Source organism: Varanus komodoensis, unplaced genomic scaffold (genome assembly GCF_004798865.1).
Source record: "Varanus komodoensis strain SLA01 unplaced genomic scaffold, ASM479886v1 scaffold22, whole genome shotgun sequence".
NCBI classification, from domain to species: Eukaryota; Metazoa; Chordata; class Lepidosauria; order Squamata; family Varanidae; genus Varanus; species Varanus komodoensis.
This window is the reverse complement of record NW_025335606.1, coordinates 17361091-17382460: the sequence shown is the minus strand read 5'-3', so window position 1 is coordinate 17382460 and position 21370 is coordinate 17361091. Positions and strand designations below refer to the sequence as shown.

Genomic DNA, 21370 nt, shown 5'->3' with positions numbered 1-21370 from the left:
ATGTCTCTGGTTTTTAGTATGCTGTCTAGATTTGCCATAGCTTTCCTCCCCAGGAGCAAGCATCTTTTAATTTCTTGGCTGCAGTCCCCATCTGCAGTGATCTTGGAGCCTAGAAAAATAAAATCAGTCACTACCTCCATTTCTTCCCCATCTATTTGCCAGGAAGTGAGAGGACCAGATGCCGTGATCTTAGTTTTCTTAATGTTGAGTTTCAAGCCAACTTTTGTGCTCTCCTCCTTCACCCGCATCAAGAGGCTCTTTAGTTCCTCTTCACTTTCTGCCATGAGAGTGGTATCATCTGCATATCTGAGGTTGTTGATATTTCTCCCAGCAATCTTAATTCCAACTGGAGATTCATCTAGCCCCGCCTTTCTCATGATGTGCTCTGCATATACCTTAAATAGGCAGGGTGACAGTATACCGCCTTGCTGAACTCCTTACTTTTGAACCAGTCAGTGGTTCCGTGTCCAGTTCTCACTGTTGCTTCTTGACCCGCATATAGGTTTCTCAAGAGACAAATAAGATGGTCTGGTACTCCCATCTCTTTAAGAACTTGCCACAATTTGTTGTGATCCACACAATCAAAGGCTTTAGCATAGTCAATGAAGCAGAAGTAGATGTTTTTCTGGAACTCCCTAGCATTCTCCATGATCCAGCGTATGTTGGCAATTTGATCTCTAGTTCCTCTGCCTCTTCGAAATCCCGCCTGTACTTCTAGTAGTTCTCGGTCCACGTACTGCTGGATCCTAGCTTGTAGGATTTTGAGCATAACTTTGCTGGCATGTGAAATGAGAGCAATGGTGCAGTAGTTTGAACATTCTTTGGCATTGCCCTTCTTTGGGATCGGAATGTAAACTGACCTTTTCCAATCGTGTGGCCACTGTTGAGTTTTCCAAATGTGCTGGCATATTGAATGTAGCACTTTTACTGCATTGTCTTTTGAGATTTTGAACAGCTCAGCTGGAATGCTGTCACCTCCACTAGCTTTGTTGTTGCTCAGACTTCCTAAGGCCCATTTGACTTCATGTTCTAGGACGTCTGGCTCGAGGTCAGTGACCACCCCATCGTGGTTATCAGGGACGTTAAGCTCTTTCTTGCATAGTTCCTCTGTGTAATCTTGCCATCTCTTCTTAATCTCTTCTGCCTCTGTTAGGTCCCTGCCATTTTGGTCCTTTATCATGCCCATCTTTGCATGAAACTTTCCCTTCATATCTCCAATTTTCTTGAAGAGATCTCTGGTCCTCCCTTTTCTATTGTTTTCTTCTATTTCTTTGCACTGTTCATTTAAGAAGGCATTCTTATCTCTTCTAGCTGTTCTCTGGAATTCTGCATTCATTTGGGTGTATCTTTCTCTTTCTCCCTTGCCTTTCACTTCCCTTCTTTCCTCAGCTATTTGTAAAGCTTCCTCAGACAGCCATTTTGCTTTCCTGCATTTCTTTTTCTTTGGCATGGTTTTAGTTGCTACCTCTTCTACAATGTTGTGAACCTCCGTCCATAGTTCTTCTGGCACTCTGTCTATCAGATCTAATTCCTTAAATCTGTTTGTCACCTGTACTGTATATTCCTCAGGGATATGATTTAGGTCATACCTGAGTGACCTTGTGCTTTTCCCTACTTTCTTCCATTTAAGCCTAAATTTTGCAACAAGAAGCTCATGCTCTGAGCCACAGTCAGGTCCTGGTCTAGTTTTTACTGACTGTATAGAGCTTCTCCATCTTAGGCTGTAGAGCACATAGTCAATCTGATTTCTGTGTTGACCGTCTGGTGATGTCCACATGTAGAGTCATCCCTTCGGTTGTTGGAAAAGAGTGTTTGCTATGACCATCGTATTCGATGGACAGAATTCTACCCGCCTGAGCCCTGCTTCGTTTTGTACTCCAAGGCCAAACTTGCCTGTTATTCCGGTTATCTTTTGGCTTCCTACTTTACCATTCCAATCCCCCATGATGATAAGGACATCATTTTTTGGTGTTAATTCTAGAAGATGTTGTAGGCCTTTATAGATCTGGTCAATGTCAGCCTCTTCAGCACCAGTGGTTGGGGCATAGACTTGGACTACTGTGATGCTGAATGGTTTGCCTTGGATTCGAACTGAGATCGTTCTGTCATTTTGGAGATTGTATCCCAGTACTGCTTTTCCTACTCTTTTATTGACTATGAAGGCTACTCCATTTCTTCTGAGGGATTCTTGCCCGCAGTAGTATACCTGATGGTCATCTGAATTAAATTCACCCATTCCTGTCCATTTTAGATCACTGATTCCAAAGATGTCGATGTTCAGTCTTGTCATCTCTTGTTTGACCACATGCAGCTTGCCTTGATTCATGGATCTTACATTCCAGGTTCCTATGGAGTATAGATCTTTGCAGCATCGGACTCTCCTTTCACCACCAGATACATCTGCAACTGAGTGTCCTTTCGGCTTTGACCCAGTCGCTTCATTCTTTCTGGCGCTACTAGTACTAGCCCTCCGCTCTTCCCCAGTAGCATATTGGACACCTTCCGACCTGAGGGGCTCATCTTCCGGCATCATATCTTTTTGCCTTTTGGTACTGTCCATGGGGTTTTCATGACAAAGATACTGGAGTGGGTTGCCATTTCCTTCCCCAGTGGAAAAGGACAATATGGACAGTCAAATCACAGATGTCCTATCCTCATAAGGCAATCTGTGCCTTATTCAATCTTATTTTCACAACCATAGGGGCTAGAAACTTGGTTATGTGTGTTCTTTCATTATTTTTGTTTGATTTGGCATGCGTCAACCTAGAAGCATAGACACAAAGTTTAGATTATTAAACAGATGTCTGCCTGGACATAATCCATATAAATCACATTCTGGGATCAAGGAGTATCGCAGCAGTCCCCCAAGGGTGCAGGAGAAATACAGAGAGAGTTCATAATATTACAGTGAAGCCTTCCTTGTCCACTCAATTCTGTGCTTCTTTCTTCTTTTCTTTCCCCTCCCCTTCCAGGATAATCATTGTACTGCGGAACCGGATCTATGTCTATTCCTTCCCAGACAACCCCACCAAGCTGTTTGAATTTGACACCCGAGACAATCCCAAAGGTATGAACTCCCCCCTTCCTGCATGTCCTTTATTTCTCATCACAGTCCTCTTCATGTACTCAAAAGAACCAAGTCCCACTTTGACTGCCACCTCTCTAACTTTTGCTTGATTCCTCCCCTGCAGGACTCTGTGATCTCTGCCCCAGTTTGGAGAAGCAGCTCCTGGTTTTCCCTGGACATAAATGTGGCAGTTTGCAGCTTGTGGTGAGTGTGTCAGGAGGAAAGGCCAGAGACGGAAGAAACAGGAGAATCAGTAATGGTTCCATCCTGGCTTTGTACTACCATGTTACTTAAGGGGGCCTGTTGCATTTAGCCAAGGTGTCTGCAGTTGGTGTGCTGTACAAGCAATTGCTATTTTGCAGATGCAGCTCCCACTCAGGTGGCTCTGTCATTTGAATCCAGTGAGTGGAGGTTATGCAAGGGTTAAACAACCTTCACATAGCCTGTTTTAAGCCTGGGGATCTGGTCCAACTAATGTATCTCCCGTTAGATTCAAGGATGGTTTGAGAGGGAAGAGACCACCTATTTTAGAGAAGATTACAGTTTATTGAATATAGGGAAGAAATACGGCTGCAGAAAGCTTATACTTCCCTTCTTTGTGGTTGTATTGGTTCCTAAATAGGCCAGGGGATGCTCTGTGGGCCTCCAAAATTGCCCCGGTGAGTGATGCTTCAGTTCCACTCCCAGGGCTGAGAAAAAAAAGACTTTTTTTGTAAAGTTCTTCTCTCCCTCTATTGCAGAATTTGCTACTATACGCACAGGCTGCAACTTTGCTCCCTTGTGAAACAGGAGGTGTTGGTGAAGCAGTCTCAGTTTCCTTCTCACAGCAAAAGTCTCCCTTATCTACAGATAAAGAGCTTCCTGTTTCCCTAGTGATGTATGCTTGTGCTTTTCCGAGCAAGCTGAAATCCACAAAGACATGTCATAGCTCCAAAAAACTACTCTGGCTTTTGGATACTGAGAAAGGCCACTAATCTGCCTGTTGAGCCTTAATAATTTCCCTACCATTATCTTGGTGGAGCACATCCAGTGCACCCACGAACCATTAAATAACTCACCAGAAGCTTCAGCATGCCATCAGAATGGGGGCAATGGATGCCATTACTAAACAGCTTTCTAATCATGCAGAAAACATAAACCCTGCTCCATCCAGTACCATGATGACACCTCCCTCCACTATTAAATACTAGGGTGGGGATGAATGACATTAGCACAATTCTTTATTTATTTATTTATTTATTTATTTATTTAAAACATTTATATACCACCTATTGCGCCCATGGCAACTCTGGGCAGCTAACAAACAATTAAAACCCATTATAAAAACAATGAAGCAATAAATATACATTAATAAATATAAATCCAATATATAAATTTTAAAATACAAATAGAGGTTAGGTGGCATCTAATAAATATTAAAATATTTTTTTAAAGGTAGGTCTTTGCCTGGCGCTGAAAGGAGTATAAGGAAAGTACCAGGTGAATCTCTGTAGGGAGAGCATTTTCTCTCCCTAAGGAGATGTGGGGAGCAGCAGCAGAAAAGTCCCTCTTCCTAGCAGCCATCCCTCTCACTTCTCTAAGGGTTGGCTCATGTAGGAGGCCATTGTAGTTAGGAGCATAGTAAGCTCCTTGAGGCAGGGACCTGTGCTGTTTTGCCTTTGTACACTTTAAGCTTGCAGGCAACATGTCTTTTTCATGACTCAACTGTATGGACTTTTGTTGTTTATTTACAGTTTCTAGAACTGAGACACTTTATAAGCAAAAGATTGTAAAGTCTTTGTGGCAGAGAACTTGCCCTTTTTCTTCAATCTATTTATTTGTTTATTTTAAAATGTATTTACAATATCATTTAACACAAGCCATCAAGTACAATCCAGACAATGGGAATATCTTAATGGTTATTAAAAGCAATTAATAACCATGCTTTCCCAAGTCAACACTTTTTATTTCTTTCCAGTCTAATTTAAACAATTTCTATTATTCATTGTTGTTATACCCACCACTTTTTCCTGAAAGGAACTCAGGGTGGCTTCCAGTTCCTTTCTCCATTTTATTCTCACAGTAATCCACTTGGGTTAGGCTGGGAGACAATGACTAGCCCAACGTCATTCAGTCAGCTTCATGGCCAAGTGAGGATTAGAACCTGGAGCTGCTGAGTCCCAGGCCGGCAACTCTCACTACTATAAGATCTTTCCCTACATTCCTAGTAATGATTCTTTGGCAGATACTTCTGTAACATCATAGGCAGGGTATGAACTGGGTTGCCAATGCTTGGGGCAGTTCGGAAATCCCTTGGTACCCTGTGTTCTCTGTCACGATTAGCAACCGCTTATGTCTTATCCAGATTATGCAGTTTGCCAGTGTGTGGTCTGTTTGATGGAGTCGTGCAAGGCACTGCACAGGGTGCTGACTGTGCCACTCTCCAACTGTGGCAAACTTTGCACAGTCTCATCCCGCCGCTGGTGCCGGCCAAGTTTCTGAAATGTCCTCCACACGCTCCCTGTTAGGTGTATTCTGGCAGCCATAAAGCAGCGAGGTGCTTCCTTTAAAAATTCCAAAAAGGCTGAGATTTGCAGGATGCGACGTGCCTTGTGCTTTCAGTGCTTACAGAGCGTTGAGTGTCGAGTGGTCTTACTGTCAGGTGTTCCCTTTAAAATTTGGTTCATTACTTCTATTTTTATATATAAAGTTTATATTTGGGTAAATTTCTGTTTTTTAATGACAAATTGTGTTGCATTAGCATTAGACTATGACACATATTCCATTTCATTATGATTTATTGCTTTTACCCCTCCTTCTATGTATGTACTTTGTATAATTATATTGCTGCTGAGGAAGGATTTTTTTTTCCTGAACACTTTGGACCTGGATGAAGTTTCTTTCTCCTCCCTGTATTTATCTATCCACTTAGGTTTAGAGTGGTATGCAACATTATAAATAAAATAAAACACATAAAAAGAATATTTATATTTCACCTTTTCCCAGAAGAGAACCCAGGGCATGATTTCCCTTCTCTTCATTTTATTCTCACAACAGCCTTATGAAGTAGATGAGGCTGAGAGTCAGTGACCAGCCCAAAGTCACCAAGTGAGCTTCAAGGCTGAATAGGGCCTTGGTCCCAGATCTCCTGAGACTTGGTACTACCTTCTAACCACTGTGTGACACCGGCTCTCTCTGATTCTCTCCCAATTCCCTTGTTTGTTCAAGTCATATTTTGCCATTGTATCTGAACTGGGCTCTCTTCATTTTATTCTCACAACAGCCTTATGAAGTAGATGAGGCTGAGAGTCAGTGACCAGCCCAAAGTCACCAAGTGAGCTTCAAGGCTGAATAGGGCCTTGGTCCCAGATCTCCTGAGACTTGGTACTACCTTCTAACCACTGTGTGACACCGGCTCTCTCTGATTCTCTCCCAATTCCCTTGTTTGTTCAAGTCATATTTTGCCATTGTATCTGAACTGGGCTGACAGTGGTTTGTTGCGAACCTCTGCTGGAAATCATCTTCAAACCTTGCTTTTTGATTCTGGTTTGCTGGTGGATTATGGCTTGCTCAATTTAAGGTACACTAGGAGTGAAGGGAGCATGCAAGCATGTAGCATGTTTCTTTTCTTACAAACTGTGGCTAGGAGGAAGGGAGTGATAGTCTGCCTGTACCAGCCTCTGGATGGGATCACATTTTTTTTTTCTTTTGACTTTTCCCCATCACAGGATCTTTCCAGCACCAAGCCTGGTACCTCCTCTGCCCCATTCACCATCAATGCTCATCAAAGTGAGATTGCTTGCATCTCTCTCAACCAGCAGGGCACTGTTGTGGCCTCGGCCTCTAAGAAAGGGACCCTCATCCGCCTCTTTGACACACAGACCAAGGAGAAGCTGGTAGAACTCAGGAGAGGAACTGACCCGGCAACCTTGTACTGGTGAGAATTTCCTTCCTTCTCGGGCACACACATGTGGTCTTCCCCAGATCCTTCCCCTGCATGAACCTCTGCATGTAGAGATAGTCTATCTCCTAATGCCAAATTCTGGAGACACACAACACTCAGATTTGGTGTGTGGAAGTCAGCAGGTGAAGATGTTCATGGCATGGAGTTAAGTCACCTGCTAACTGCTGCAGAACATGCTGCTGTCAGTGGGTCAGCACCTAGGGGCTAGTTCAAAAGCTGGCAACCCTAGGAGTTGGCTGTCACCTATACTGCAAGTCCCCCCAGAAGCATCTTTGAGCCAGTGGAACCAGAGCACTGACCTGGATGTGTCTTTGATCATTTTCTGTGGGCCTCTTGGCCTGGCTTACATGTAACAACAACCCTGAGTATTGGCTCTCATGAAATCATGGGTTGTTAACCAAAAACAGCCCAGGAAGAGAATCCATGCTTTGTTTGTGGATTGAAAACTCTGGGTGTTCATTGTTAACAACCCATAGTTAGAACAGTTAGAACAAGTTCACACATAACTACCCACTAGTCAGCAGTCCATAAGCCAACAACATACTCTGGGTCATCACTGTGTTCTCATGATAGCCATAAACACTTAGGTTGCAACACTGTGGCTTGGTTCAAACATAATGTGGATTGTTGTTGAATTGTGGGATATTATGTGCAAACCCTGCACTATGGTTTTAACTATGGGTTATTAACCATGAACAACCCAGAGTTCACAACCCAACCACAAAACATGAGTGGTGTTCCTGGATCATACATAGTTAACAACTCATAAATGATAGTGTGATTTTGCACTTAAAAGAATAACAGTCTTTGCACCCGTGATTCAGTGACAACCCATATTCAGCCCATGGTCAGGGGTGTCTTTCGGTTTAGGCCAGGCCTGTTAGGCTTGTGCTCTTATGTTAATCATTACTCAAGGCCAGTTTAGCTCAGTGATTCAAAGTATGTGCAGTGTTGAGGCTTGCAGGCTGCCTAAATGTATGCTGTTGGTCACCTGGCTGTAGTCTGAGGACCAAATGATTCATCATTAAAGAAGCGCAGTCATTTTAGAAGGGTATTATTAAAGAATAACAATCCAGTTCTTCTGAACAAGTCATGAGGCCACACATTTTCGGGGAGTCTTGGTTCCACAAGGATGTCTTTGGCTGCCCTTCCACCTCTGGTGAAGAATTTGTTGCTCAGTGGGAGGGAAATGTTTATTAATCAGGAAAACTTGAAATGTCAGATCAGCCTTCTTTTTCCCCCACACAGCATTAACTTCAGCCATGATTCTTCGTTTCTCTGTGCCTCCAGCGACAAAGGAACCGTCCACATCTTTGCCCTTAAAGACACCCGCTTAAATCGCCGTTCAGCGTAGGTGGCGGGGCCAGTGCCTCCACTTATTATGTTGCTGCTGTTGTTGTTGTTGACATTTATACATTACATTACTGCACTACATTCTCCATTACATTACACTGCTTCTCGGGTCAGTGTGGGGAGCATTACTGCCTCAGCCATTCTGACCTTTTCCTTCTCCCTCTCTCACAGGTTGGCGCGTGTAGGAAAAGTTGGGCCCATGATTGGCCAGTATGTGGATTCCCAGTGGAGTCTGGCCAGTTTCACTGTGCCGGCCGAGTCTGCCTGCATCTGTGCTTTTGGCCGGAACACCTCCAAGAACGTCAACTCTGTCATTGGTGAGTGACGCTGGCAGTGGGTGAGGGGCACAGATGCCTGTTTTGTCCCACCGTGGCCACTAGAAAGGGTGCTGCAAGATGGGGGTCCCAGGGCCAGCCCTGTAGGTAGGTGTGTGCTGAAGCAGGCTGCCTCAGGTGACTGAGTTCTTACAAGATCAATAAACTGTATTATAATGAACCTAAGTGGCTTGGGGCCTGGGTATCAAAAGGAGCTCCTTCTCCCATAAATGCCTATCTGGGGCCTCAGGTCATTGTCAAGATCCTTCTCAAGGAGCCCCCTCCTCAGGAAATAAGGAGGGTGACTACAGGGAGAAGGGCCTTCTCGACAGTGGCACCCTGGCTGTGGAACCAACTCCCCAGAGAGGTTTGCCTGGCACCCTCTTTGTACTTTCTTCAGTGCCAGGCAAAGACAGACCTTGTTATTCTCTCAATATTTTAATTGTTAGGATAATTTTACTGGTCTTAATAGCTTATATCTCGTTTATAATCTCCTGGCTAGATAAATTGAGGTTTTGCAAAGTTTTATAATGGCATTGTTTTGGATTGTTGGGTTTTATTATAATACTGTCTATTTTAATATAATTTTATTGTACATTTTTAACCTTGTAACTTCCTCAGGGAGCCTTATTGGCTAAAGTGGTGGAATAAAAATACAATAATAGAATAAAATTACATTTTATTTTTAATAATAAAGAGCAACAAATTGCTAATTATTTTTAACCATCGTAGGAGGCACCATTTTGGAATTGTCTCAGAATCTCTGTTGAATTTTTGGGTGGGATAGAAGAGCAGTGATAAAAATAATGAGTTGAATAGTTAGGAAACACCCAGAGAGCTTCTGTGAGGCACTATATAAATGGAGTCTGTCTGTGTCTCTCCCAAACATTTAAGTTCTATTTCTGCTCTTACAGCAATTTGCGTAGACGGCACTTTCCACAAATATGTCTTCACCCCAGATGGCAACTGCAACCGTGAGGCTTTTGACGTCTACTTGGATATATGTGATGACGATGACTTTTGAGCACAGCAAAGCCTGCCATGGCACAGGCAGATGGATAGCTACTGAGTTCATGAACTATTTGGAGTGTTGTTTAGCTCTGGGCATGTTGAGGGCCCAAGCTGGGATAAAACTAAGGCATGTTAGGAATCCTGCTAGGCTGCTTATGGCAGGCTGGGATGGAAATTCCAAAAGCACCTTGAGTCTTCATCTCTTTTAACGCTGCCACCCCAGGTGTGCTATTTTAACTGCTACTATTACCTGGTTCATTTGGGACCAGTATGAAGACCTAAAAGAATTAGCTTTGGGGGGAAGAGCATTTTTCTGACTTATATCCAGCTGGGATATTGGAAGCTGGGTGAGGCAGGATCCTTGCTACCAGCCACATCTGGATGTCCCCAGCTTTCAACAGACATTTTTGTGGGGAAAGGGGAAGAGCTATCATTAAAGGTAAATATGAATGCTTCCGCTTTGCTTTTTTGACCTTCTGTGACTTTTTGTAGAGGGTGGAAGACAGAGGCTAAAAGAACTGAGAGTATGTGAATCTAGACATAGCCTAGCTGGAGCAGGGAAAAATGAATGCTATTACTTACCTAATTGGGTGGGTGATGGGGTGATTTATACAATGTTACGCATCAGTGGGGAGGGAGTGGAGAACCACTTTGTGCTGGAGAAGGGAGCTGTTTAGCATATAATCAATCTGTATTATTAGTGAACCTATGAGGAATCACAAATAGCTCCTAAAGGTTATTTCCAAACAGGGCAGCTTGGCATTGAAATTCAGGTCTGCTAAAAGGAAGTACTTCTTCACACATGGCATAAATGGAATTCATTATGAGAAGTAGCGAAGGCCACCAGCTTAGCATTAAAAAGGGACTAGACAAATTGATGGAGGATAAGGCTGCTACTCATGGTGGCTACACAAGTTCCCGTACTGGATACCATACACCCCTGTAGGCCAGTTGCCTACAGGGACATTCGTGGGAGAGCTTGCGGGCTTCCAGTAGCTGAAATCTTTAGGTTGTCAGAAAAATGGGAGACTGAGGCCCTAGTGCTCCTGTACATGGCACAACACTGAACGTTAAAACTTGCCTGCCAGCTGTATCTGTGTGGCACCAGAACTGTGCTGGGCAGCACAGAAAGGGCCGGCAGCTGTTGAACCAAGCCCAGCAGCAAATGCAGTGAAGCCCCTGCTCATTAACTATCCAGGATGGGAAGAGTCTCAGATGCTCTGGGACTGGGTTAGCTGGGGAGGAGCAAGTCCTGAAGGAACTTGTTGGCTTACTGGCCAAAGCAAAGAAAGGAGGGATGTATGTGCGTTATTTGGGCAGAGATGGCTCGCTTCCTGCTGGTAAAAAAATACTCTGAATGGATATTTTGTTCTCTGCCAGGGATTCATGGATTGCCCAGCAGCTGTCTTCATCTTAAGTTGGGTGTTGCTAGGGCTTGTTTTGTGCTTCTCAAACAGGAGGAGTCTGGATTGTGCTTGAATGGATGCTGTGCACCTAATATGCATGTAGGGCCAACAGAAGACATGCAAGCATATTGTTGTGGCCATACAACGTGAATTAACAGAGCCTTTGCCTGCTCTGCTCCTTTACTGCAGGACTCCCAAACAGCACGTGTGATGAAATCAGGCAACTTCATTATGCTTCAAGGTTGTACAATATTTGCATTGTTGGTGAGCTCCTCTACCATAAAATCTGTGACTTTTTTTCTCTGACAGTCTATACTAAATATTTCTAAACAATGAAAGAAGACAGAAAATGTTGACAGAACTTCCGAAGCGGCAGGAAAGCCATGTTTCCATTCCCTGCCATCACAACACCCCATCGCCTGAAATTTGTGAATATAGTAGAAAAGTCTTCTTAATCCCTCTCATAGACACACAGTTTTGAGATGGAATCAATTAGGAAAATGGGGCATGAGTAGCAAATAAAGTGAAAGTTGGAAATTAGAAGCCTCTTGTTTATTAATATGTGATATCAATTATATGACCAATATATTGGGAATATCGGTATTGCAGTAAATCACGTTTTCCAGCACTTTTTCACAACTCCTGGAGTCTTCTGATTGGGGGCTTTTGGGAGTTGTAGTTCAGCACATCTAAAAGATTGGAGAAGACTGGTCAATGAAGGGAGGTAGATTATCTAGGATTGGGAAGCGACTGCGGAATTAATAGCAGAAACTATTTTCAGAAAAAGCCTGCAAGTGGGAGGAAACTGCCCCACACGTTTTTCTTCCTGCTCCATGATTTTTTCCTTCAGATTTCTGGTTCTGTTTTCTGCTCATTATTTCTGCCCTAGGTTACCATCTGATGCCTCTATCAGTGCTTTTTTTGTAAAAAAAAAAAAAAAAGTTCCGGAACTCACGTCGCAGGCAGTAAGCGCGCGACCACACACACCAATCCCGAGCTAAGCAGCAGCCGAGAGCAGCGCCCTCACTATCTCACTAGCAGATAGCGGACACAAAAGCAGCCTGCAGGCACTATGTTAACGATGTTTGCTGCTGATCTGCTACGATTCAAAATCACTTCGTAAAATCCATTGGAAAAAAAGGTGCCGGAACGCCGTTCCGGTGCGTTCTATGACAAAAAAAGCCCTGCTTCTAATAATGACAGAGGGTGTAGTCCACGAAACCTCATCACGATAACTTTGCTTACAGGGCGGTGCTCCTGTCTAGCTAGGGGCCAGTCTCTCGCGGTCCAGACTTGGAGCGCTTGTCTTGGAGCGCTTTTTGGGTTCATCTTTCAAGATCTGCTAGTCTATGAAGTCAGTTTGCGCCTTGCGAGTCCCGGCTTTCGGATTTTCTCCATTCTAGCAGCCTATCTTTAGGATTTGTCGAGCTGCGGTTTTCGTTTCGTCTCCTTTCGGTGGGGAGACAGCAGTGAGCTTCTGCACGCTGCACCGTTTCAAAGAGGAAGGAGAGGCCCACGGAATCTTGAGCAGAAAGCAAGCCCCAAGTAGGTCAGAGCGTGTTACAAATGAGATTTCTTCAAGCTAGGAAATAGAGTACTTAAATTCTGCTAAAAAATATAACAACTATGGCAACAAAAGGCTTCCGGAAGGCAGGGCGTTCGCTTGCAAGACTCCATTTCCCACAATGTCTCGCGGCCAGGCTTGTCGCCGCGAGGCATAGCGGGGAGTGTAGTTCTTCCCCAGCCCGAGCGAGCGAAGATGTCCGAGGTGCGGCTGCCGCCGGTCCGGCCGCTGGACGATTTCCTGCTGGGCTCCACCCGCTTGGCTCCCCCGGACTTGCGAGACCTGCAGCGCTGGCACAACCGGGTCATCAATAACCTCCTCTACTACCAGAGCAACTATTTGCTGGTGCTGGGCGCGGGGCTGCTGCTGGGCGGGTGAGCGAGCGAACGCCACGGCGGCGGGCTGGGATGCGGGGCTGATCCCCGGCCGAGGAGCGAGGTTGTGGGGCCTTCGACGCTTCGCAGCCTTCGACGCTTCTCGAGCTCAGAAATTGTGGGAGAGGAGAAATGCACCACAGTGCAGTATTGCTGAGAGTCCAAGCCTTATACAATAGGGTATAATTTCGAGGAGGGGAGGGTAAGGGGGAGTTTGAGGAGGGAATCCTTTGAAATCGAAATTCTAGTCAGCATTCCTGGGTTGGGGGAACGGGGAAGTGGATTTGTGGAGAAGAGTTGCCTGTTTTTCTCTTTCCTTTTGTATTGCTCCTGCTTCTTTAACAACAGTCTGATACAGCGGGCAGATGCAAAAGAGAACAAGGACTCCTGCAGCTGCAGTAGGTTGCCTTGCAAGCTGCAACAGTTTCCTCTTCCGCACAGGAGGCCTGTCCTCCTTTGCATCTGTCGCAAAGGAGAGACAAATATTTTGTATATCGATGTAAGTTGATGCCCAAATAGTACTTATATTGCACTTAGAAAATCAAAGGGGTCAAGCACAGTCAAATGTGTGTATGTGGTTATATGGTTCTCAGAACTCAGGAACACAATGAAACATGAAAAGCCTGTTTCAGCTCTGGATCTTTTTCATGTGTTCCTATTTTGTTTCATTTGTTTGGGAGAGCTTCCCATGGTGAACTGTTGAGTGTCACCAGCCTCTGCCCAGAAGGGCTGTGTCTGTTGTGTGGTTATTAAGGGCCAGAGCTTAATAGGAAAGCATTTTTGGCAGGTTGTGAGTGTTGTGTGAGGCACTTGACATGTTTTCCCCTTTTGTATCTGAACTGAGACTGGCCTACAAAAATTGAGAACCTTTGCCACTGCGTCTCTCCATGTCACCTGCTGGTTTTCTATAACTGCTAAGGCACAGAAGCAGCAGGCCACGCTACATTTAATATAAAAAAAGGTGGCAAGCCAAAAATGGGGCAGGGCAGGTTAATTGGAACAGATGAGCTTGGAACTTAATACTGTTGATACTACGGATTCAGCCTAAGGCCATTCCTGCTCCCTGCACACCCCTGGTTGTCTGGACCTGAGAAATTCAACAATGAGTGCTTCACACACAGGTGAATTTTCATGTTGAAAGAACCTTGGTTTTGACAGGACATATGCAAAGATGAGGAGAGGAACCTGGAAATCCTCCAGAAACATCCCTGCCCCATTTTCTCCTTTGCTGGCTTTTTCATCTCTAATTCTGAGTATCATTGAACTGTTCAAGGCGCAGGAACCTTGTTGCAGGATTAGAAAACAGCATTCCTCCTTCCTTCCTGGAGCACGTAAAGCAGTGATTGTGTGTGGCTTGCATTGCTGTCACCACCAGCTGCTCTCAGATGGGAGGCAGGGCTGCCAGGATGTGGAATGCAGCTGCCTTTTAAGGAGCCATCCGCCCTTACAGCATCCTTAGAAGCAGATGATGCAATCCTATGCATGTTGACTCAAAAGTAAGACCCATCAATGGTGCAGATAGGTAGTTTTAGACTTTAGGCTTAGCAGGTTTACAGGGAAGGCACTCTTGAGAGCAAGCTTATCCCCAAGTCATTAAAACCATAGGATTGCAACTTAGAGCCGCTCTCTTATGCACATACATGGAAATGAGTGGCATTGGACTAAGTGGGACTTATTTCTGAAAAGCCACATGCTGTGTAAGCATTGCTTCTGAGCACATTGAATTTCTTTTGCTATGGCTGACTGAGGGTTATCAAGTTCACCTTCTGGTCTTTAACAGAAATCAGCTTGCTTTCCCCGGAATGCCTACAAGCATTGATCCTCAGCATTTTGAGTTACATCCTCTGGCAGTGGAGGTGCTGTTTTGCTTTCATTTCTCATAGCTGCCAAGAGACCATTCCTTAGCCTTCCACAACCCTGGTGCCTTGTGCATGCGTTAGGATACAACTCTTATCCTCCTCAGCCAACACAGCCACTTATATGATTGCATTGCTTTTTTAAGCCAACAAATTGTGCAATCCTAGGTATGTCTTCCTAGAACTGATTTCAAATTAGTGGTCTTCACCATTGGATCCTGCTGAAAGGGAACCAACAGGCCACCCTGCTGCTCCGAATTAGGAGACCCCATTCCAGAGGTGGTCAGCCCGCAGCACTAGGGCCATATGCAGCCCTCAGCCTAAATCTATGAGTCCTTGTTCAGATTTCAAAGCCTTCTGGTGGCAATCAGTTCAGATATCTGGCAAGAGCAATCTGCCCCTTCTCTGGCAGTCCACTCACTAGGAAGAGAGAGGGTGTCAGTGCAACGGGCAGCAAAAGCAATGAGAAATTCCAGAGCCTTGGACTTTTGGCTCTGGCCCACTCCCACATGCAGCTTCTATCAGGTCATCCCTGAGGACAGGAAAAACCTTTCCCACTCTTGTCCTTTCCTTGTGCAAAGGTACTGTGTGATGGCTCTGGTTTGATTTCCCCCAAACTTTACTGAACACTTTTTCCTCCTTGGGAGGACCTGTTGATTTCTCTGCTATCATGATATGTAAGTTCTTTCCCCACCTGGAGCTAGGAATCTAATCCAAAAGGACAAGATAGCTGTATTCTGTTTTACTGTTTCATGATGCATCAAGAAAAGGTGATCTTTCCAAGGTGGTTTTAAGTAGCATCAAAATATATTTTAACATTGCAATGAATGATAGTAAGTAACACTTAAGAAGTGATCAAGATCCTTCAGGCATGGCAGGTGCTGGTGGGTGGCCGTGGTGGAAAGGAAATTCCAGCTAGAGCAGACTGCTTCCTTGCCTTACCCCTCTCCTGGAATTTATTGGGAGATCCCAGAGGAATAGTGGATGAAATTCTATGTACATTTTACATACAAATTAGCATCTAAGTGGACAGTTGCAGAAAGTGCCTTTGCTCCATTATACACTGGTACACCAGTGTATACACAAGTACACTGGTGTTGATCCTTCCTGAGTGGCATTTGACTTGGCAACAGTTACCCACATCTTAGTTACATCGCTCTTAGATTGCTACCTCCAAAAATTGTCCAGAAGTTTCAACTGGTGCAAAACATGGAAGCTGGGATGCTAACTGGCACATGGTATCGATATCACACCTGCTTTGAAAGGTCTGCATTGAAATGCTTTCCAGACACATTTCAGTGTCTTGGTTTTAGGCTTTAAAGCACTATGGGCACATTCTTATGCATGTTTAGACAGAAGAAAATTCTACTGACTAGGGAATGGTGGGAGTTATAAGACTTATTCTGTTGAAAGATGTATAGGATTGTATCCTAAATGGCTTTGGACTTGGGGACCACCTGTCTTACTGGAGAACACCCTTTCCCAGAAAGGCCTGTTTCTCAGGCATGTGTGAAAGGGTCTTGGGTCACTCTTAAACTGTAGAATGCACTCAAGCTGCGCGATTGGCTCCCACTTTCTTTGCTTTTAGAAAGTCATAAAGACCCATCTTTTTAATTCGGCTTTTCTAAATTGCATAATTCTAATGTTTTACTGTTTTTAATATTCTTGTTTTTCTTGTTTTAAATGCTGAGTATCACCTTGGTGGCTTTTTAGCAAATGAGTCAGTATATAAGCACTGACAAGAAGAAATAATCATACCATAAAACACCATTTTGCCCTGAGTGGAGAAGGGCTGGTGGTGCACAGTCACTTCTGTGACGGGATCTGGAATGGACCACAAGTGAGCCAGGGATGGGAGTGAGGCATCCATGCCCCCAAACCGCAGCTCTGTGGGCCATAAACTCCTCACTGTTGTACTCTTTGCTTCTTCAGCCTCTTCTGTATTGTGCTAAAGCTGATCTATGTGGTCATGTTAAGAAGGGATGTAGCTCCTGGACACAGTTGAAAATGGCTTTTGGGATCCCATCCTGCCCATCTCTTGCAGGTACTTTTGCCCTGTGCTGACTCTGCTGAGTGGTGCCCTCATCACTCTGATGTTTCTGGGCTTTGTCTGGGCTGCAGAGAACAAGGCTCCAGTGCGGCGCTTCCGGCGGAATAATCCTGGCACCTGTGTCCTCGCTATCCTTGCAGCTGCGTACTTTCTGGTGTCACTCTTTGAAGGCTCTGCCACCTTCCTCTTTTTCATCGCCCTGCCCATAATGTGTGAGTCCTTAAAAATTAATTAATTAATTAATTAAAAGCAAAGGGAGCCTTGAGGGTGGAAGAAGGCTATACCAGCTGGTACAGCATTCATGGTCTGGGTTTTGTGGTTGCAAACTTACTTCATCATCTGTTAACTTCTGCATGGAATCCGAGGTCTTCTCTAGAATACTTCCAAAAGGACATTAGGAAAGCATAAGTTTAGATGTACAGCATCTGTTCTGATGAGAACACCTCTTTACCCTTTACTGTAAATAAAAAAATCAAGTTTCTAGTCCTCATATATCAGAAACACACCATACCTACAAGAAGCTCCTTTGCTCATACGGTGGAGCATTAGTGTCTACCCTTTGCCTTCTGCAGAAGAACTAACTTATCAAACATTTGCATTGGGGATACTGTGACTTCTGCATCTTGTATTAGATCCTGCATTCTGCCCAGGACTCCATGAAGGCAGGGGTAACCCTTCCTGCAGGATGAGGTCTTCTTTTGTTTCAGACATTAAAATGGGTTGCATTTTCTACATGTCTGTATAGAACTTGGGCAGGTTGCTGCAATGGGCTGGTTGCGTGTTTCCTAATGCTGGTGCATTAGTCGGCATTCCACTCTGTAAGCTGTGTTAGTAGTAGGTTGATGAACAGCTGCTTCCTTCTGTGGCAGGAAGGAATTTGATGCAGTAAGGGTGGAGGAGTGGATGGGCTGTATTTAGTGCCCTCACGGTAACATCCACGCCAACTGCTTCTCTTCTGTAATGTTTCTATTGTATGTTTACAGCTCCACGTACACAGAAGTTCTCAGGTGGCATTGACTACAGAATTCACTTCTCAGAGACTCTTGGCTTTCTGTGTGAAACCACGAAAAGGCAAATTTCTAGCCCTAAAGGTTGAAAAGATCACCCTGCAAATGTGTGGGCAGTGCTTTGTGAAATCTGAGAGGTGTTGCTGAATAAATATTCTAGGGATTAGTGAGTGGACTTCTGTGACCTTCACGACTATTCCCCCTCCCAAGCATAAGTTATGCAACATTTTTTCAAGCACAGAATAACCCATTCAGATTCTGGAAAATGATGCATGCTTGCTTAATTCAGATAACTGTAAAAACTGGCTTTTGTCACATAACTTGGGCTATTTTGCTGCAAGGTACCCTGGTGTTCTTTTTAGGGCAAAGAGCATACAGGCCTGGCTACAGTTTCTTGCATAAAAGAGTGGACTTAGCTTTTTCCCTGCTTTTTTCTTTAATAATGGCCAACTGTCCTGCATCTGCTAGGAAAGCTATTGGTAAAGATGAAAGAGACTCTAATCTTGAGTTTCTGCCCTGGGTGAATGTCCTGCTCTACTTGGTCTTTATTGTAGATCAGTTTGTAACAATTTGTTTGTGCTGTTGCATTACTGAAAGTTAGAAAGGTTTGAATCCCGCCTTTATCCCTCCAGATGGGGTGGATGACATTTCCTATCATTCTTCACCATCAGATGATTGGGACAGACAGGAACTGCAGTCCAACCCATTTGAAAGGACACTAGGTTTGCCCTATGCCCTATATCATCCAAAGCAAAAGTGGGAATCCATCCATCCATCCATCCATCTGTGGGATTCCATCTGGTTTTATCTCTGTTACTTTGGAGCTGCTTTAGCAAAACTGAAAAGAGAGTAGAGACAAAGGGACATTCTAGTCCTGCCTTTCTGTTCTGGAGGAACTAACCGATCCCTCCTTCAGGACTAGCTATGAGTACATCTATTTGTGGGAAAGGAGAGATGTGTAGCAGGGAGAACATACTGGCTTTCCATTTCCACTGCTGTTGTTCTAAACCTCAGTTCTCTCTTCCCCTTCATGACAGTGATCCTCAGCCACGCCTCCTTGCGACTCCGGAACCTCAAGAACAAGATTGAGAACAAAATCGAGAGCATCGGGCTCAAGCGCACACCAATGGGGCTGCTTCTAGAAGCTCTTGGACAGGAACAGGAAGCTGGATCCTAGACCACCACCATAACACTTCCTTTCCTTTACCTACCTGCCTTCATTCCTCTTGGCTCTTTCTTCCCCCACCCCTGGCCTTTGTGCTAGTATATTCACTTAACCCAATCTAGCAACCTGGCTGTGAGCTCATGTAAAAGATGCAGTTTCCTCTGGAATAGGACAGACAACCAGTAGAGCTCTCTGGCTCAAAGTTGCAATCAGTAAGACTTGCAGGCAAATAAGGTGGAATTCTGACGGTATTTCTAATTGAGAACAATTATGATCTGTCAGGACTCTTCCCTGTTTGGTTTTTGAGAGGCAAGAGTATACAAAACAGAGAAAAGCAGAAAGTATAATCAGTGAAAGACTAGGCAGTATTTTTTTTCAAATGGTAAAATGTTAACCTGTGGATGCTCAGTTAGAAAATCCTCCCATAAGAAAAATCCTCATGACGCGATACAGCATGAAGAAAAGTCAGCTGGCAAATTAAAAAGCCTAGTTCTAGATGCCCTAAGGGAGACTGGCTTGTATGTTTGTATCACTTTGCACTTATACAGACTTTCAAATGCTCAAAGTGCTTCACACACAGTATCTTGCTGTAATCTGTTCCAAGACTGTTGCTTAGATCAGTATTGTTTTCCCCTTTTTGCAGCTCGTGGACTGAGGCTGGCAGTGAGTAGCTGGCCTCAGCCCACCTACCACATTATTGCCAGGAGTGAGATTCCAGCAAGGGTCTTCTTGACCAGACTAGTTCTCCTAGCAGTCATATTGCATCACTTCTGTATTGCTTCTGGTCTCCTAATTTTTAAATAGAAGCATCAAGCCTATTAGAATAAGTGAGATTGTTAACAGGTCATTCTGAAGATGATTTAGTTAAGTCTCAAAAGGCATGATGAAGACTAGCAATTCATTAACCTCAGTGGTTCCCATTAAAGGGAAGGGGAAACTCCAAAGTGTAGGCTGTGTGTAGACAAGGAGCTCTGTTGCAAAGGGTCCATCCAGATTCAAAGGAGGAAAGTCCACTCTGGGTAATTCCCATTTTGTTTGCTTTCTTTTTAGGGGAGTGAAAGAGCCTTGCCTACTTCCAAATCCGGCAAAAGTTCAAAATGTCTTTCTATAGTGTCCTTTGTATTCAGATAGCCACTATGTAAAACTTCAGAAGATGGACCAAACCTAGCACAGTATGTAGCTCTGAGGAGTCTAAGAAATATTTCCAAGAGATTGGATGTTGGCTAATAAATGAAGGAGGAAATAGATTGTAAAAGTGTTGCCAAAGAAATAACTGTCAGAGGGATTTGAAAACTGTCTCTCCATCTCCTAGTTTGTGCAGCTAGCATTTATTTGGTATCACTGGGGCGAGCTGGTGAGAAAAAACACTTCTTGTTGAGGAACATTATGTCCCACTTCTTTGTAAGGAAGAAGTTGACAAAGAACTTCATATCCAGGGTTTATTTCTAAGATGTATTGTATTGCTTTAAGGGGAAATCTGTGCTCTTTAGATTGTGGAGGAAGGAGAAAGCAGAATCAGATTTGCTCGTTATTGGCTTAGTGCAGACACCTCATCTTCACTGCTGCTGAGAAATCGTTTTCTGTCAGAACCTTCAGTGCCAACAGTGGACCCCATGGAATTGCCTTTATTCTAGCCTGATGCAGAGTCCCTCTGCCAGTGGGCCCCAAAAGCTCCCCTTCCAGTCTTCTCCTGTGCATTACACTCCACAAGTCTGAGGTCCCAGCTCCTAACCAACCCATGCCAGTGTGGCCTCCTTGGGCTTGAGCTACTGAGTACTGATATAGTGCGTCGCAGCATTCAGAGCACTTCACCTGTATTGTCTCAGGAATCCTCTCAACAACCTGGCATATCATGAACTCTCCCCCTCCACACACAAACACACAGGTATACCAAGAGTATAAATGGGGAAGGGGAGAAGTGGGTTGGTCACTTATAAGACACCCTACTCTTGTAGAAAAAAATCTTGGGGCTTTTGTGCTGAAGTGAGCCTTCTACTGCCCCCGATTCACAGCTCCATTCATGAGAGATGCAGCCAGGCCAGGAAGCTGCAGAAGCACTACCTTTGAGCAGGGTTGGGAAGATGTTAGCTGAATGACCCAGTGAACATAAAACATTTTCCCCCAGATGGGGGCTTTGGAAGGTGAGGCAAAAGAAAGCCAAAAGCAACACTGCTGCACCCACTTTTAGGGTTCCTGATTTGCTTCGAGAATCTTTCATTGTTAAAAGGCGGTAGTGATACCCTTCCTGACAACTTTTGGC

The 21370-nt window shown here is 44.4% G+C and overlaps 2 protein-coding genes across 4 annotated transcripts; both read left to right on the top strand.

Moving 5' to 3' along the window:
- Nucleotides 1–1104: 1104 nt before the first annotated feature.
- Nucleotides 1105–20403, top strand: PRAF2 (PRA1 domain family member 2). 3 transcript variants are annotated; one of them, XM_044431134.1, is made up of 4 exons: nt 1105–1109; nt 12823–13032; nt 16933–17150; nt 18983–20403. In XM_044431134.1, exons 2-4 carry the CDS (start codon nt 12854–12856, stop codon nt 19120–19122), a joined length of 537 nt encoding a protein of 178 aa, XP_044287069.1. In that variant the 5' UTR covers nt 1105–1109; nt 12823–12853; the 3' UTR covers nt 19123–20403. The 3 variants fall into 3 exon arrangements, with proteins under 3 accessions (XP_044287069.1, XP_044287070.1, XP_044287071.1); XM_044431135.1 differs by lacking the exon at nt 1105–1109 and adding an exon at nt 17922–18009 and having other exon boundaries at nt 12809–13032; nt 18983–19047; XM_044431136.1 differs by lacking the exon at nt 1105–1109 and having other exon boundaries at nt 12811–13032.
- WDR45 (WD repeat domain 45) lies at nt 1818–10141 on the top strand. Its single transcript, XM_044431058.1, has 7 exons — nt 1818–1872; nt 2801–3067; nt 3192–3271; nt 6775–6983; nt 8259–8360; nt 8535–8680; nt 9592–10141. The coding sequence occupies exons 1-7, from the start codon at nt 1818–1820 to the stop codon at nt 9699–9701; spliced, it is 969 nt and encodes a 322-aa protein (XP_044286993.1). The 3' UTR covers nt 9702–10141.
- Nucleotides 20404–21370: the final 967 nt, after the last annotated feature.